We start from the raw sequence: 19,545 nt of genomic DNA on the forward strand, positions 1-19,545 counted from the left end.
GTTACTCTGTTCAGCCATTTTTTTGGATTAGGATGCAAATGTGCTTTGCAAGCGTTTCAAATTTTGTCAGAAATGAGCTATGTCAAACTATCTCAAAAATGTCATCATTTTTGGGGTGGGAAACAAGTACTTTGTCACTATTAGCAAGACAGGCACGTATTTCATCCTCAGGAGCTGCTAAATGATCAACCGAAATCCAGAAAAGGCGTGATTGCAAAATGAAGTGGTATAAATGGCTGTAGCATGATTTTATAATCACAGCTCTTGATTTGTGCTGAATGCTCCAATCAGACAAAATGAGGATGAAACATTTCTTCTCATCTGGATACAGCGCTTGCTTTGTTTCTATCGTTTGTTGGTGCAGACAGAAGCTTGATGGCTCTCTGCTGTTTTCATCGGCTTCACGCTGTTTCCCTGAAATTACTTTGATCTTTTGTCTCTTTTTACAGGTCACCACTGTGTTTGCAACCAAGCTCAAGTCTTTCACCTTTGAGCCACTTCTAAAAAGACTGCCCGTGGAGAACAGGATCTGGAAAAAGGTGCTTCAGGCAGGCAGACCAAACCAGGTGAGAAATACTCTTGAGATGCCTCAGTTTGGTTCCTGTAAATGAATGCCACACTGTGTCACTCAAAAACAAAACATGACACCACACGGAAGGGGTTAATTATTTACTTTGTGCAATTTTGTCAGAAATGAAGTATCGTGAGCTTAGAATTATAAGGTTCTGTCTCCGTTTAGGGTAGTTCTGAGATACTGAGCATCAAAGCGATGGAACCTTTTTATTTTATTAATAACTACTAACGATTTTTTTTATTTTTTTTTTACAAAAATAACACCACACAGGCATAAATAAACACCTAATGGATCAGATTATGTCAAAAACTCAATTTCGACCAAAAGTGGAGATAGAACCTTATAATTCTAATGTCATCTCAAAAATGTGATCATTTTTGGGGTGGGAAACAAGTACCCACTGTCAAACATGACACCACACGGAAGGGGTTAATTATTTACTTTGTGCCGTTCCAAACCCATTTTCTGGTATTTTTTTCCATGGAACATGAATGTTTTGAAGAATTTGAAATAATCCAGCTGTATTTGTATACAATGATAGTCCGTAGTGAACATGGGTTTAACCACGTAACTGTTTTGAGAATAGACATGAAAATGCACTATCCAGACTTTGGTTTTGTTTTAAAGAAGACACTCAGTAGATTATTGCTGAAATGAAAGCACCTCATACAATGCAATTATGAAAAAGTTATGGAAGTTTAAATTTACTGTAAATCAAATGTACTGTACTAAATATGTATTATTTTATAGAGTATATATATTATTTTATTTTTTTTTACTTTAAAATGACTATAAATCAAAGCCACATGTCTAACCAAGTTGTGTTCCAAATTTTAAGTTGATATCATAAAAATGTAAGTTCCTATGAGATTTTGTTTAGGCACTGTACTACAAATAGCCACCGGGTGACACACCCATTGCATTGAATTTTGTTTTGATGCATTCTCCTGTAACAAATTAATACATTTCTGTCCAAATATCACTTCTATCACAAAATATGGAACCAGACTCAGACCTTTCCGACGGTGTTTTGTCAAGATTTTTTTTGATTTTTTTTTGTTTTGATTATAAAGTAGTTAAAATACATTATGTAATATAAAAAATTACACCGCCCACTAGGGGAGGAGCCAGCTAAAAGAAATTAGAGTACCGTTTCCATGGTAACACAACATACAATTTCAAAACGTTTTTACAGGATGAATTTTGAGTTCGTAAGCTTTCAAATGATACCTAATTTATGATGATTCAAGCACTACATAAGTGTCATAAAATCAGCTAATGACATCTGTGCTATTTGTATTCTGTAGAAGCTTTTTTGGAAGAACAGACCCAAATTTAAGTCATAATTCACACATTTTTACCTCTACTGAAGCTCTCAAGTATTTTTCACATTTAGATCAAAGATTCACAATCTTTTTTTTGCGTTGCAGTTACGCTTGCTTTGATCTTAATAACATTGTGTGCGTTAGGAACAGTCATATTTGAGTAAACTGGTCCTTTAATTAGCAAATACTTCTCAAATCTGATAGAGGGAGACTTCAGTGATTCCCAGAGTCCCTTAGGAGAAGATGACCTATGTTTGTGTAAAAGGGAGACTGCAGAAGGCATTTGCTGAAGGGCTTACACAATCAGGGTGTGTCATGCGTTCTTGCATGTGAGCAATACATGAGGGACATGGACTTCTGGTAAGAAGATGTCCGAGCTGGAACGGGAAACACACGCACACATAAATGCATTCACTGACTCTCTTATATCGTCAAGATGCTCAGAAGCTAGAAATAGCCATGTGTAGCTTTGGACACAGCTGCCATTTCAGGTTTGGTGTCTCTTAGTAACATTTCCTTCCAATGTCAGACCTCACGAGAGCCAGGGGACTTTGAGAAGAGCATGGCGGAGGAGGGTGTCTACAAGGCTGAGGTTATTTACGTCCAAGACCCTGAAGAGCTGGGAGAAACGCTCAAGAACACCACTGAAAGTGAGGTTAGTATTGTGGTATATTCTGTCAGAGGGGCAAACGCAAACTCCTGAAGACATTTTACAATAAGGTTCATTAGTTAACATTAGTTAAATACCTTAGTTAACATGAACTAAGAATGAACAATACTTCTAAAGCATTTATTGATCTTAGTTAATATTCATTTCAATATTTACTAATACATTATTAAAATCAAAGGCTATATTTGTTAACATTAGTTAATGCACTATGAAACTAACATGAACAAACAATGAACAGCTGGATAACTAACATTAACAAAGATGAACAAATGTATTGATCATATAGTTCATGTTAGTTAATACATAAACTAATGTTAACTAATAAACCTTATTGTAAAGTGTTACCAAATTTTGTTCTTGAACTTCTTTAACTGCTGAACCTTCTTTAAAAATGCCACAATTATATATACTTAATACGCTGTGACAGAATGATTGTCCAGAAAACAAGATATTGAAGCAATGACTTTCCAAGTAGTCATTTAAAGATGAAGGACTGTTTGTAGAATACAATGTTCAAGTTGCTTTGGGACGAATCCTTAATATCTTTTAGCCGGCTCTAATGGGAGACATCATGATAATGAGTATACTGATCACACACGGCTGCTTTCTGTATTGCAGTCCCCTGTTAATTAAACACACACATTAGCTTGCTTACACAGTAGATAAAGTTCTGGCCGAGCAATTGATGGATAGGAGCATTTATTGTGTCTAATTAGTCTGTGCCACTAGTGTTTATCAGAAGCTTAAAAATAATGTTTTTAAACATGTTTCCAAGACTTCTCTCTCCAATGGCATACCCAGTAAGAGTCACATATACATTTAGACCATCATGCATTTGGTGCTGAAATTACCAGCTTGCCATTTGAGATTGGATTTATGAAAGAACAATGGAACCGACTTCACTAAATTCTCATTGGGCAACAAGTGCCTCTAATTGGGCAACAAGTGCCTCTCATTGGACCACAAGTGAGAAGTTAGTCTGATGCATCAGACATTTTAATGTCTACATAGACTTCTAATAATGAGTTATACTGTAATGGGCAATCAGGCCTGTTAATAAACAGTTTGCAGAAAACACTGATTAATCATCATTGCAATACTCAAATGAGTTCTGTTTATGGCTCTGTAATTTTCTTTCTTTCTCAGACTCAGTCAACTGACAATTTAACCCTTAAACCACCCACCACCCTAGTTGGTCCTCACGCAGAATCCGGTAGCATAACCACTGCCATGGAAACCACTGTTAACAAACACCCTGGCATTTCTCATCTAGGATTTCACAACACTGCTGAGGTCAGCTCAGGTCTGTTTTTAAATAGCGCGTCCCAGAGAGAGGAGGCCCTTAGCCCTGCCAGCTCCATGGATTTCCTCACATCCCCTGCTTCTTCCAAGGAGTCGATTCTCTCCGAGGGCTGGGACAAGGAGAGGAGCTGGTCTGCGCTCCACATGTTCTCACGAGACGGTTCTCCGGGTCCCTTTAGTCGCACAGTTTCCCCGTGCTCGTCTGTGAGGTCAGGGACTTTCACACCCTCTGTGGTGAGAATCAAGCGGCTCTCTTTGGCTCCGGGCTCCAGTTTGCTGCAGATGTCGTCTGTTTGCGGTACACCCTGTGACAGTCGTACAGCCTCACCCTGTCCTCTTTCGCCCCGTGCCCGGCACAGGACTCCTCCAACCCAACTCTCCCTGCTAACGGCAATCCTCAGGAAAGGCCGTCTCCCTGTCCTGTCCTCTTCATCTCAAAGACCTTACTCGCCCTGTTGGCCCATCAGTCCAGTTAACATGTCCTCCTGTTTAGCGTGCTCAGCTGCCTCTTCTGTCGCACCCATGAACGTGTCCAAAGCAAAGTCTTGTACCTCCATAGATACAAAGTCTTTCCAGATTTCAAAGCCACAGATTTGGAAACCAGAGCTGGTTAAGGCACCTGACAAATCCCCACTCATGAAACCACCAGAAAGACCTGGCTCATGCAGACATTTCACCAGTACTAGTAGCATCATCTTACCAACAAATCACATCTCTTCGCCAAGCTCACCTGCAGTCCAGGCTGCCAATGCTCACCTGTCTAAATCAGGTCCCAAGGGAAATCGTTTGCCGACTGTTCCTAGCTCTCTTTTGTGTAGCTCCAACTCCTGCATGAGATCTCCTAAATTAAGCTATCTGTCATGTTCCAGCAACGAGAACCATAAAAATCCATCAGTGTCAGGGGATTGTCCTGTGTCTATGGATCCAAATAAGTCAGGTGAATCTTTAATACATAATGATGAAACAAAACCCCATGATAGGCCAAAAGATTCATTGCCACTGAAACAGAGTCAGAAATCACCGGAGCTCTCCAATGAACCCTATCTGGAACACAAAGGAAGTTCATCTGACAATTTAGACTCCTCTTTATCAAAACCTGCTCTGAGTTCATGTAAACCGTCATCTCCTACTCTGAAACACACTTTCGAATCACACAGTAATTCCATATCTCCCGTTTTAAGCCACAAAGAGAATAAACAAAGTACTCTTTTCCAAAATGCTCGCATAAATGATGTGGAAAGAGTGCACCTATCATCCCCGGATTATAGGCTGTCTCCCTCTCCTAGACCCATGGGTCTCACCCGCCTGTCCTACACACCTCCAGCCTCTCCTGCTTGTCCTCCCGTCCACCCAAGCTCCCGATCCTCCACCCCAGATCGCTGCGCCCTCTCGCCCTCCCCGGCGGTCCCGAGCCGTCAGCTTTCCCCCTCTCCCTCATACTCTTTCTGTTCATCACCCTCTCCATCCCTATGGGGAAGCACACCAGACTGCGCAGATGGGGACTGTAAAAATAGAAAGGTACAGTGAATGCCCTTTCGCTGTTACCTGCAAGCTACTTGCATGCCCTACCACTGAGAAGTGGCACTCATTCCAGCAGTGACATGCCTCCCGCATTGCTGGGAAACATGATATGCATCATACTCTTGCAAAAGCAGTAAATCTTTAGCAAAGGGCAAGTTTTGCATGTTTCGTGTTGGCCGGAACCCTTGGTTCAAACAATACACGCATGGTATACCACAGTAGAGATGTTTGCACGGCTATCTCTGGAGTACGGTTTTAAGCTTTTTCCACATAACACGAATGCAGACTGAGATATTCTGACCTGATGGTGATGTTTATGTTGATCTGCAATCACATGCATGGGTATATTGGCTTTTTTTATATATATTTTTTAATAATAAATTCATGCATGCATTCCCCCCAATAAGGAGAAAGAACCACATGGCTATTTATTATTGATAACTTTTTCCATGCAGAAACAACAATATTGTGATTGTTTCATGATGGGGAATTACTCTATATAACGCCTAGACTTATTGCATAGCACGGGGACTGTATATTATGTTGTTTAATTCTGCTTTTGACTTTTTATGACTTCTCAACCATTCTTTCCTAAAAAAAGACACACAGGATCAAATCCACCTACAAGACGCTCGCTGCTATTCCTACAAATACTCTGCTCCTGGAACAGCAGGTGAGCTGCTTTATCTAATTACTCTAAATGACAGCTATTATTTAGTGTAATTCATAAATGGATCTCATTCAGTGTCAATTTAAGCCATTAAATCAGTGTTATATTTGGATTCCATGCAATTGTATTGTCGTTAAAAAGGTTGAAATTGAATCATTATTTTTTTTTCGTTCATGGACAGCAGAATGGATTTTTTCAGAAGCTATCAAAGGGACACTTAACAGAACATTAGACATTATAGGAGAGGTTAAAATGTACTGATCAGGGTCAGAAAATAGTGGGATAATCAATATAAGACGAGAGCAGACTCACATCTTTGGGATTTAGTAGCTTCTAAAACCTCCTTCTACCCACTTGCTAAGGTCAAGAATATATTGCATCATTAAAAGATTAAAGCTTCATCATTTTTTCCCTGCTGAAGGCTATAGATGAAGATGTCAACAAGAAAGAGGCGTCGCTCAACCCTGCAGACAACTATTCTTGGGAGGACCCTCATGAAGAGGTAGAATGAGACACAAACACCTGAATTCGCTGGGTATAACAGTATACCATGTGCTGGCCGGTAGAACCAGTTGATATTTTACTATATAACTCTATATTTCAGTAGACAATACTGCTTTACAATATTTTACGTGTGAAAATAAATAATGAGAGACTGAGATGTGCCCCAAATAAAGATCAGCACAAACAATCATTTTTATAATTGACTTTTAGAACCTTGACATGCATCTTTGCACTGATAATTTTGCATCAATAATCCATTAATTAAATGGAATAAATAATCAAATGAGATGAAGTACCAATAACAAATAAAACTCTCTGGACTTTCCACAAATATGCATCTCTTTGTTTTGGTGAAATGTCCAGCAACATTAACTACATTCTGATATTGTATGTACCAGTCCTGTGATACACTGTAGCGTCAGCTTTTGTCTTAGTGTGTCTGATGTGTGAAAGTGAATGTGTGTGTGCAGATGTGCTCTCCTGCGCAGCTCCGTCAGCAGTCTGCAGACCTGTACGCCACCATTGATGAAGTCCTCGAGGACTCAATCCAAAAAGTGAGCTGCCACTGACCGTAACACACTCTGCTCAGAGCAGACCTAAACAACATTCCTTTTATCTACCGATTTTCATGTTTTAATCTATTTTTTCCCCAGCATCAATCAGACCACGTGAACAAAGCCACTATGCAGTCTTTGGCAGTGGAGACATCAAGGGTATGTAATTAAAGATTGACACTGGGAATTATCTCATCTTCATTTTGATTATTCACAACAAAATCACGTTCAGTCAAATCATAAATGACACTGCTTGTCTAGGAATAAAATATTTTTCTTGTTTGTGTGTATAATCAGTGTATCTCGGTCTTCGACGTTGACTTTAACTATGAGTTATAATAAAAAGTAGAAAAAATATCAAATCAAATAAAAAAGAAAATAGATATGTCTGTTAGCAATATGAGATGAAGAATTGGATCATCCACTCTAACACTTTCAGCCCCTGCTGTTCAAACCCAGCTTTCCATTTTGATTATACAGTATTCACTTTACTTGAGTTGAAAATGTGTGCATAAGTCATTCTTTTTTCTTTTATTCTGAATTTCTAAAGTCACAGACATCATCACCATCACCAAAACTATTGGGACGGGAAACAAGATATGTGAGTATTTCCACTGATCTTTGTACATATTTTACACTTAGGCTTCTGAGAAGGCAAATCTGACAAATCATGAATTATAGAAGTGTTAGTCCTGGAAATATTCTTATTTTGCAGTCCTTCACATTAAAATGCAATCTCAGAGCTCTAGAAACATTGCTACTGTAAGACTTTGATAACACATTTTTGTCCATTTTATTATTTTTATTCAATTCTACAATCCAAACTATTTTTGTATGCCAGTGAATCTGAGCACACAAGCCAATCAAAGACCCAGATTTCACACCTAGATTTTAGATCCAACTGTTTATCCTACAGAAGTATAGAAAACTTATTGGATGCATAGAAAAGAAAAGATATGGGAAGCATTTTCATCTTCCAAACGTTGACAAGCCTATTTCCCCTGCTGTTCCCCGTCAGAACAGAACTGAGAGCCATTTTGGGGTCTCAACCCACCAGTAGAAACGCTGGTAATCACAGTAAATGTCTGTTATTCAGTCAGATCCAATCACACAATTCAGCCTGTATTGCCTATGAATATAAAGTGTGTACACGTTACAGCAGTTGACCCATTAACTGAACCCTTCTTCTATTGCTGGAGGATTTTCATTTACTTGAGAATGCAGGTATTCTGACCTTTACTGAAGTATTCAATTTATAATAATGGTATTTTAGACAATGTTTACACTCTGAGAGCAGAATTTTATCTCGCTTATACGATTTCCTTATCTATCTATAAATTACAGGAAAGTCTGTCTTTCTGTCTGTCTGTGTGTGTGTGTCTGTTATTCGCATATCTCTCGAACCGTTAGTCCGATGGATTTCAAATTTGACAGGTGTCTTGCTACGGGCACGAGTAAGTGCAGTGCCAAGTTTGATGTTGTTTGGATTAGAAATGCAAAATATATAATTAAATATCTCGGTAAAAGAAGCACACATTGGCTTTTGCCGCTCTAGCCGCTGCCACTCCCCCTCTCACACTGACACTGGCCACTCCCCTCTCACACTGCTCACTGGCCTGCACACTGGCCACTCCCCTCTCACACTGCTCACTGGCCACTCCCCCTCTCACACTGACACTGGCCACTCCCCCTCTCACACTGCACACTGGCCACTCCCCCTCTCACACTGCACACTGGCCACTCCCCTCTCACACTGGCCACTCCCCCTCTCACACTGGCCACTCCCCTCTCACACTGCTCACTGGCCACTCCCCCTCTCACATTGCACACTGGCCACTCCCCCTCTCACACTGCACACTGGCCACTCCCCCTCTCACATTGCACACTGGCCACTCCCCCTCTCACACTGACACTGGCCACTCCCCCTCTCACACTGCACACTGGCCACTCCCCTCTCACACTGCTCAGTGGCCACTCCCCCTCTCACACTGCACACTGGCCACTCCCCCTCTCACACTAGGCTTGTTCGACTTCATGCAGCTCTGCGCAGACCGATCGGCGGCTGACTTGAAGCAGTGCATGCCGGTTAGAAATTTTGTCCGACTTGATACAACGCCGACGCCACGTGACTGTGACGTATGCCATCAAAGTACCGCGCGAGCGATTCGAGAGTAGCCGGAGAACTCAGCCAGCGCAGCTTCTCAAGAGCGGCTGCACGAGGGCTGATGACGACACAGCTGTTCCACGATTGGCTGGATTCACCGCATGACAACGATCACGTGTGTTTCGTGTTTATTCGAACACCTTTAGTTCCTCTAAAGCTCTCAAATCAGTTTTTTACAACAGTAAACACTCTTTTCATGTAGTTGTGATGTTATATTGTGTCATGTTTATCAGATTAAAACTGATTAAAAAACGTAGACTCCACTTCATTGATAGTAGCTTATGTTGAACTTTATTCTTGTTCAAACAGACGCTGTATGAAGCAGTACTTAAAGTATTGAATGAAAATGTCTCTGGAACATCTGTGTATTATTTGGCAAATATTGCATTTATTTCACTTCAGCTGTGGTAAAGTATGCAAACACCACGTGAGCGGTCACTACGGGAACCAGAAAGTGTCCGACTTCACGTCTCCGTTTGCAGCTCCTCCCCGCCTGCACGCGGCTACTCTCGCCGATCGGTTACATCCAGCCGCAGCCGATGTCCAACACACCTACAGACACTGGCCACTCCCCCTCTCACACTGCTCACTGGCCACTCCCCCTCTCACACTGCTCACTGGCCACTCCCCCTCTCACACTGGCCACTCACCCTCTCACAGTGCACACTGGCCACTCCCCCTCTCACACTGCTCACTGGCCACTCCCTCTCTCACAGTGCACACTGGCCACTCCCCCTCTCACACTGCACTGACTAGAGACAGAGAGGGTCGAACCCCCCCCCCCCCCCCAAAAAAAAAAAAAAAAAATGAAAGTTGAGCAGGTACAGCGGTTGCGCTTTAATGTCATCATGGATGAAAAGAAAGAAAGGAGATGTGAGTTAGTTGATTCAGTAAATTAGTTCAGGTCAGGATAATCATATTTTCTGTCTACTCCTGTTTAGCCTTACGTTGATGAGCTAACGTTAACATACACTGCTGCTTGGTAACTTCAGACTGTTAGCTAAACATTTAATGTAGAACATTCTGTGTAGCCTACAACAAAAAAATTCTGTGTTGGCCAACCATGAAAACGAGTCCACTTTAAACCGCAGTATTTTCTGTCAGCACTGTATGCCATGTCAAGGTTAACGCATGCGATTAATTTTTGTCCAGCTTTAACGTGTTAAAATATTTAACGCAATTAACTCAGCATCCGTTTGTTCTGTCATCCTTTAGCCGTTATATGATCACGCTCTTATTCACGCAAATGCATACAAACCATTCATGCGGGAGAACGGCTCAGTGAATGTCTTCCTGACACACACACACACACACATACACACACAGGACACACAGAAAGACGCGCGCCAGTATCGAATTCTCTTTCGCGCTTGAAGGAACAATAACACACACATTTATGCCCAAATGTCCGTTTTGTCGTGTATACTCACAAGAACAGTCTTAAATGAGTTTAATAAAATCTTAAATGAAAGTAGTAGTGTAAAGAGTAGTGAGTAAGGATTAATCTATATGTAATTTATAATTTATGCAGTGCGGACTGTTTGATAACCTCAATTTCTGTATATTTCATACCTGTTGGACAGGATAAATATGACATTAATTATGGGTTTATGTGAGGATTGTTTTAAGTTCACTTAAATTAAAAGTTGTTATATTTTTATAACAATAAATGTTTAAAATGTTTTAAATGTTTAAAATTTGGGGGGAAAATAATTTTCATCGAGACATTAGCTATATTAATATCAGTGATGCTGGCCTTCATTCACAAAAAGATGCTAAACAATTATTTAAAATATACTGTCTTTATGTTGTTTCTACATTACAGTGGAAATTGAGTCTCACTTTATTTACATTTTATTTACACACAAAACATTAATGACTAACATTTTTGACTTTGAGAGAAATGATTCTCTCAAGTCTTGGCGATCGGCCCCTATTAAACAATAAAGAAAGACATATTTTTCAGTAGCCTACTATTCTTTTTGGCAGAATGTATCATTATAATCAAATCACGGGCACTTTGCACTAGTCATACGCAAACTACAGTATTTGGAGACTCCGTTTACTATCACTGTTTCACAGATTTTGCCAATAGAAAGATTTTATGGAATATTACAAACTCAGAAAAGATGAATAATATGATATGAAATCACTTCAAATAATATTATAACAATTAAGAACATATTTTGGAATCACTTGTTTGAAAACTATTTAATTCAGTCTGAGTGTTCTTCAGCTTAATCATGAATCTATTGTCAAATGTAAAACAATGTTGAATATACACAGTTTCATATGCAGATGCATCTTTTATAGATGTCATGGGTAAAGCCATCTCTTTTTCTAGGCAAGCTCTCCTTTTCAACACTTGGCAACTACTGAAAAAACACTGGTAAGTATATATTTTTTTTGTGTATGTGTGTGAAATGTATTTGATCATCATATTTATTTGCATTTAAAATGTTTACCTCAGTTTCTGCTACATTATGTTTATCTGTCTTAGACAAAGACAAAGCCTGGAGTTATTAGACCAGTCACAGCAACATCCAGAGTTACAGATGATCAACACGATGAAGAATTCCACCCAAATCCCTTCAAGAACCTTCAAGAGAACAAATCCAGTCGCTACCAATACAAGGTGTGTTTCTCTGAAGAGTCGTGCTCAGTGAACAAAAACTCAATGTCAAACTAATATATATATATATATATATATATGCCTATATAAGGGATAATGTACATCCAGCCGGTTGTTATCTCCCGTGACGGAGTGATCAGAATCAGGTCTTCATCAGCCTGAAGGGGGTTTCATTATCCCGCTTAAAACTCGGCTACTTGCCACACAAGTAAATAATTAGACACGAAATATTGATCTGAGCTGAAATAGTTCATCAGGTGTTTAAACCTAAAGCTTCTGCGGAGAGAGCAGTTGCGGCGTGGCAATCCATTCATCCTTCATTCTATTCATCCATCAATCATCCATCCATCCATCCATTCATCCTTCATTCTATTCGTATATCCGTCCATCCATCCATTCATCCATCCATCCGTCCGTCCGTCCATCCATCCATCCATCCATCCTTCATTCTATTCATATATCCATCCATCTGTCCATTCATCCATCCATCCATCCATCCATCCATTCATCCTTCATTCTACTCGTATATCCGTCCGTCCATCCATCCATTCATCCATCCATTCATCATCCATCTGTCCATTCATCCTTCATTCTATTCATATACCCGTCCATCCATCCGTCCATCCGTCCATCCATCCATCCTTCATTCTATTCATATATCCATTCATCCTTCATTCTATTCGTATGTCATTCATCCATCCATCCGTCCATCCATTTATCCATCCATCCATCCATCTGTCCATTCATCCTTCATTCTATTCATATATCCGTCCATCCGTCCGTCCATCCATTCATCCATCCATCCTTCATTCTATTCATATATCCACCCATCATCCATCCATCCGTCCATTCATTCATCCTTCATTCTGTTTATATATCCATCCATCCATTCATCATTCATCCATCCATCCATCCATCCATCCATCCATCAGTCCGTCCATCCGTCGCTCCATCCATCATCATCCGTCCATCCATCCATCCATCCATCCTTCATTCTATTCATATATTTATATATCCATCCATCCATCCATCCATCCATCCGTCCATCCATTCATCCATTCATCCTTCATTCTATTCATATATCCACCCATCATCCATCCATCCGTCCATTCATTCATCCTTCATTCTGTTTATATATCCATCCATCCATTCATCATCCATCCATCCATCCATCCATCCATCCATCCATCCATCCATCAGTCCGTCCATCCGTCGCTCCATCCATCATCATCCGTCCATCCATCCATCCATCCTTCATTCTATTCATATATTTATATATCCATCCATCCATCCATCCATCCATCCGTCCATCCATTCATCCATTCATCCTTCATTCTATTCATATATCCATCCATCCATCCATCCATCCATCCATCCATCCATCCATCCATCCATCATCCATCCATATATCCATCCATCCATTCATCATCCATCCATCCATCCATCCATCCATCCATCCGTCCATCAGTCCGTCCATCCGTCGCTCCATCCATCCATCATCCTTCCAACTATCCATCCATCCATCCATCCATCCATCCTTCATTCTATTCATATATTTATATATCCATCCATCCATCCATCCATCCGTCCATCCATTCATCCTTCATTCTATTCATATATCCATCCATCCATCCATCCATCATCCATCCATATATCCATCAGTCCGTCCATCCATCCATCCATCCATCCATCCATCCATCCTTCATTCTATTCATATATCCATCCATCCATCCATACATCCATACATCCATCCATCCATCCGTCCATCAGTCCGTCCGTCCATCCATCCATCCATCCTTCATTCTATTCATATATTCATAAATCCATCCATCCATCCATTCATCCATCCATCCTTCATTCTATTCATATATCCATCCATCCATCCATCCATCCATCCATCATCCATCCATATATCCATCCATCCATTCATCATCCATCCATCCATCCATCCATCCATCCGTCCATCAGTCCGTCCATCCATCCATCCTTCATTCTATTCATATATTTATATATCCATCCATCCATCCATCCATCCATCCATCCATCCGTCCATCCATTCATCCTTCATTCTATTCATATATCCATCCATCCATCCATCCATCATCCATCCATATATCCATCAGTCCGTCCATCCATCCATCCATCCATCCATCCATCCATCCATCCATCCTTCATTCTATTCATATATCCATCCATCCATCCATACATCCATACATCCATCCATATATCCATCCATCCGTCCATCAGTCCGTCCGTCCATCCATCCATCCATCCTTCATTCTATTCATATATTCATAAATCCATCCATCCATCCATTCATCCATCCATCCCTCCTTCCATCATCCATCCCTCCATCCATCCCGTTATGTGTTTGGGTATTTTATATCAGGGAACAAGCAAATCAAAGGGTCAGCATTCCATATGTACTTCAGTAGGAATTTAAAATGTGCCACTAGAAAGGATTGATCAGAGTAGTGTAGCTGCAACATGTCCTGCTGGGTTTGACTATTTTCCAGCGGGATCAGGAAGTGCACGCATGACAAGAACCCAGTGTCATGAGCAATTCCCCACATCAGGACAGATCACACTGATAGACCCAACAGAACCCTCAGAGAGAACAAACACATCATCCACGTATCAAACTAATGATACATGCTGATTTACCCTAAACACAGAAACTGCCATCCAGTTTTTTTTATACTATTTTTCAAATGAATTACTCTTTTCATCTGAATTATGCAAGTAATATTAACGTTTCTAACTGTCGTGAGGTTTGTTCCTGAGCAAATGTTGCTGCTGCTCAGAGAGTATTACGGACACAGCTCCAGTCTTGACATTTGACACAAAAATGAAGACACTTTCTCGATCTTGTAAGGTCAAGTCTGATTGGCTGGTTTACACAGCTCCTGAGAGTAACGCCACACAGGTGTGTGTAATTTTCCTGTCTGGAAGCTAAGACTCGGTCTGAAACCACCCCTTTTTGAGGAAAAGCCATTTGTAGACCATAGTGGGCATTATTGAGTGCAGTCATTCAGTCCCATAATGCACCACAGAAATGAGGGTTGCACTTTATTTTACAGTACATGTACCTACAGTCTACTTACTCCTAAAAGGAAAAATCCTTTTAATTAACAGATTGGGCCGTACAGACACACAGGGAGCACATCACTTGCGGTCTTGCGGACTTATAATGTACGCCAGAAAACTGCAGGGTGTTCCATTCGTCATTTGAAGTTTCTGAAGAGTGTTAATGCGACAAAAAAAGTGAAATGTCAATGTAATTTTTTTTAAAGTGCATTTTTCTCTGGGTCTAATAGAAAAGCATGGACTTTAAACCTCTTTCAGTTTCAGTTTGTATAAAAGGAAATGATGGTGAAATTAAGTTGTGTGTGTGTGTGTATATAATCTACTGGTCAAATGTTTTAGATCGGTACGATTTTTTATGTTTTTAAAAGAAGTCTCTTCTGCTCACCAAGGCTGCATTTATTTGATAAAAAACAATAAAAAAAACAGTATTATAGTGAAATATTATGACAATTTAAAATGACTGTTTTCTATTTTAATATATTTTTAAATGTAATTTATTCCTGTGATCAAAGCTGAATGTTCAGCATCATTACTCCAGTCTTCAGTGTCACATGATCCTTCAGAAATCATTCTAATATGCTGATTTTATGCTAAAAAACTTTCATTGTTATTTTCAATGTTGAAAACAGTTGTGTACAATTCTTTTTCAAAATTCTTTGATGAATAGAAAGTTCAAAAGAACAGCATTTATTTAAAATAGAATATTTTCTAACATTATAAATGTCTTTACTGTAACTTTTGATCAGTTTAACTCATCCTTGAAAGAATAAAAGTATTGATTTATTTTATTTCTTTCCCCTAAAAATAAAATTAAAATTCTTACTGACCCCAAACTTTTGAAGGGTAGTGTTTAATGTTACAAAAGCTTCTAAAGAGCAGTTTCATGTCTATCCTTGTATTGTTCAACTGGTCGAGGTTGATATGAGATTTACAAAGTAATTTTCACGTTCTATTGGGTTTTAAGTTTCATTTTCAAAGACTTTTAATTTCAAATCAATATTTCCGGTTTCCTTTTTGATTTGCTGGTTGTCATAGTTACTCGTTTGTTCATTGATTAACACACACCTGCTCCTTGTTTTCATCATTAGTTCTCTCACCCTGCGTCCCAATGTTCATATCCATCCTTAATAGTGTGTGAGATTGTGTGTCCCTAAGCATAGTGTGTTGAAAAGAATATGCCAAAATCCCTCGGATGTTTGTGCGTCGCACACTGTCACGTTTATCTCTTCGCATTGGATTATCACTCTTTTGTTTTATTTAATAAAGTTACGCTGTATTTAGATCTGCTGCACATCGCCTCATCTTCATCTTCATCCTCAGCCAAGCCGTCACAGTAATTAGTAACAAATAATGCAATACTTTTTAGAGAGAGTAATTATAGTACAATAATCTAATGACATTGTTGAAGATGTAATTAGCCGCTAATTACATTTTTGAGGCGGCTCTACAGCAGACTCTCACGTTGAGTGGAATATATTCCACAAAGCAATGCAATACAACATCTAAGTGCTAATAAACAATGAAGCATTAAGCCAAAAATCGAAGGTTCAGTTTAAGCGATGTGTGTACTTTGACATTTGCTCTGATCTGTGTAAACACTATCCCATGATACATTGAGGCTTAATTGTCTATCATTGTTCACCCCTTATCTACCATCGGCACAGATTCATGTGATGAGACAGCGGCGATGATGAAACATAAATCACACAAAATTTGAGCTCTTTAGTAACGACCGCGTGTACCTCACACGCAAGCTTTTAGAAGCTATCTAAGGTTGAGGATGCCAGTGTCCTGACACTGTAAACACAGTATTTATCTCTTAACAGGCTTTTATACGATCACAGGCAGTAAAAGACATCAGGATTTGTCACTAAATTATTGTCTTTGAAGAGCATTACAGATAAACAAAAGATACATTTATTGTGACGTGAACGTCTCCAGACTCTCCTTTAGCATGACATTTACAAACAACTTCAGGTGTGTTTGACTTTCACGGCTCGTTTCATTTCCACTGGAAAGGCTTATGTTGTCATATTTATTCAGTAATGATTCTTTGTTAAAATCCAAAAGCATCTGTGTGCCCTCTATGACTCTTATTGCCTACATATATTTCACATGTAGAAAGATTTAAAATCATTATACCTAAGGTACATTTTAGCATCTTCATTGTGTTGTATCTTTAATCATTTTTCCCCTCTAATTTCGAAAAGGGTTGAAATGATACATTTTCCAGCATTTCTTTTGGCTTGTCCCTCCACCCAGACTTTGACTTCATTAATTTGTTATTTTTGTAGAAGTGTATATAGTAAATAAAAGTGTATAGTGAAGGCTCAGTCATCATGCCAGTAGTAGCCAAAAGTGATGCTCAGAGGGGATGTTTGTTTTAACTACCATACAATCTTGATTAAACCATCAAAATATGAGGAAAATATTTTCAAATATTCTAAATATGAGGGAAGAACAAAGCATTAAACGTGGTTAAGGTATTTATCTGACACAATTATTTGTCAGAAAAGGCAAAAACTACAGCATACATTAACTACAACATAATTAGTTATTCATATTTCGTTGGTTCTCTCTTGTTTTTGTCATGTGTTCATAATTTATTTGCATGACAGCCTGGCCAAAAATGATGGCATGTTTCATTGCTTAATCACAAATAAAACAACTGACTCGTGCAACTTGCCTACAAAATCTTTACCAGATTTTTAAAGATATTTGAATGAAGGGCAAGATGTCCATTTTCCTAGGCCGGACATCACGTTTGGCCGCTACCTTATTTAAACTTATTATTTTTTTTATTTTTTTTAAATCCCCATATATCCTCAATAATCATGACCTTCTGGAAAAGAAATTCATGAAAATGCAGGGGTCCAAAGGAGAAAAATGATTGAGAAATATAAGTGAGATGATCTGATTCACATTCACAGTAAGGACAGATGAGGTTTGTCTGTCAGTGTTCAGATCTTCAGAGTCTGTCATTCATTTAAAACCTGCAGCTCTGTACTGTGATAGACAAATATGCATATTTCTTTTGAATGATTGAAAAGCCGCCTGTCTTGTAAATAATATCAATAGTTCATAGATTTATGAAATGTTCACTCAGTGTTGATTTTAAACACACACGAAGGAAGCAGGTAAAATCCTTAAACTGACCTTTATCCCCTTAAAAGAACAGTAAAAAAAAAAAAAAAAAGTGAATTATGTATAAAGAACATGTGATGTTTAGACTGCAAAAATAAATACCTTTAATAGTCTCTCGCTGTCAATCAGAGCAATATGGCTTTCATCCAAAGGAAACTTCAAGGCTTTTCTTGGCAGAGTCATTTATTTTGCATACAGCTTATCACCAAGAGGAGGTCTGCTTTAGTGAATAAATCACCTAGACAAAGGAAGCCTGTATGATCGTTAAATGTGTAAATGAGTTATAAAAGCTGTTTGCTTATGTATTCAAGCTGTCAATGTGACAATATATAACTAGACAAGCTATGAGTGCAGTAATGCTGACCGCTGTTAATAAGTATGCCATGAAGCAGAACTTCATTTACATAGATAGACTGACATTTGCTTGTGTGCGTTTCAGCATTTCTCCGAGAGCTGACGTTGTTATCTTCAGGAATTATTCCTGTCTGGTTGATGCAGACATATTCAAAAAGCTGAACATTCAGCATTGCATCACAGGAATAAATTACAAATTTGAAAAAAAAGTTATTTTCAGTTGTAATAATATTTCACAATATTTCTGTTTTTACTGTATTTTTGGTCACATAAATACAGCCTTGATGAGCAGAAGTTGTAGTCATTCCAAACTTGTGACCCCCAGTGTGTATAAACTCTCACTTTCAACTGCTTTTCCCCCAGAACATTTCTTAATGTGTAAATATTTGTTTGAACAGAAAAAAAAAAAAAAAAATCAACAAATGAGACATAAACTGAACAAATTTCACAGATATTTGACGAACAGAAATGGAATAATGAGTCCCTGAACAAAGCGGTGGAAACCGTTAAAAGTGTATCTTGTGAGTCCACCAGTTATGGAAGCTTGAACACTGAATAAAAAATAAAAACAGTGATCGCGACTTTTCATCTTACAGCAATTCAGATTTTTACAGAAGTTTACATCTCACAATTCTCTAGTTTTTATCTCAGAATTACGTGGTATAAAGTCACAATTGCGAGTAATAAAGTCAGAATTGTCTTTCATTTGAGAGTTTATGTCTCGCAATTGTGAGATAAAAAGTTTCAATTATCTTTTAAAACGTTTTATTCTGTGGCGGAAACAAGCTTCCATACCCAGCTTGCACTTCTTCAGCACATCTCATCCTCATGGACCGCTCCAGATTTGCCAGTTCTTGCTGTGAGATGTCACTCCGCTCTTCCACCGAGACACTTGACTTCTCAAACACGTCTGAGGTCACATGGTTTGGCACTGCACTGCATTATGGGGTTTATTGCTCTGTTCACACATGTTCCCGCAGGAGATCTGGGATCATCTTTCTCCTGGTGTGTATCAGAGTCAGTAGAAAGCTCTCTTTAGCAATA

The 19,545-nt window shown here is 39.1% G+C and overlaps 1 protein-coding gene across 6 annotated transcripts in view; it reads left to right on the forward strand.

Moving 5' to 3' along the window:
- mlip (muscular LMNA-interacting protein) overlaps positions 1-19,545 on the forward strand; it is a 217,067-nt gene that overhangs the window by 27,022 nt on the left and 170,500 nt on the right. For all 6 annotated transcript variants that reach the window (XM_079855525.1, XM_079855524.1, XM_079855523.1 and 3 more), the window contains 10 exons: positions 450-566; positions 2,429-2,554; positions 3,716-5,389; positions 5,994-6,065; positions 6,484-6,564; positions 7,037-7,120; positions 7,220-7,279; positions 7,671-7,721; positions 11,629-11,673; positions 11,785-11,919. In XM_079855525.1, the coding sequence (XP_079711651.1) occupies positions 450-566; positions 2,429-2,554; positions 3,716-5,389; positions 5,994-6,065; positions 6,484-6,564; positions 7,037-7,120; positions 7,220-7,279; positions 7,671-7,721; positions 11,629-11,673; positions 11,785-11,919 (2,445 nt within the window). The remainder of the gene's footprint in view (positions 1-449; positions 567-2,428; positions 2,555-3,715; positions 5,390-5,993; positions 6,066-6,483; positions 6,565-7,036; positions 7,121-7,219; positions 7,280-7,670; positions 7,722-11,628; positions 11,674-11,784; positions 11,920-19,545) is intronic.

This window comes from Squalius cephalus (assembly GCF_949319135.1).
Source record: "Squalius cephalus genome assembly, chromosome: 21".
In the NCBI taxonomy this organism is placed as follows: domain Eukaryota; kingdom Metazoa; phylum Chordata; class Actinopteri; order Cypriniformes; family Leuciscidae; genus Squalius; species Squalius cephalus.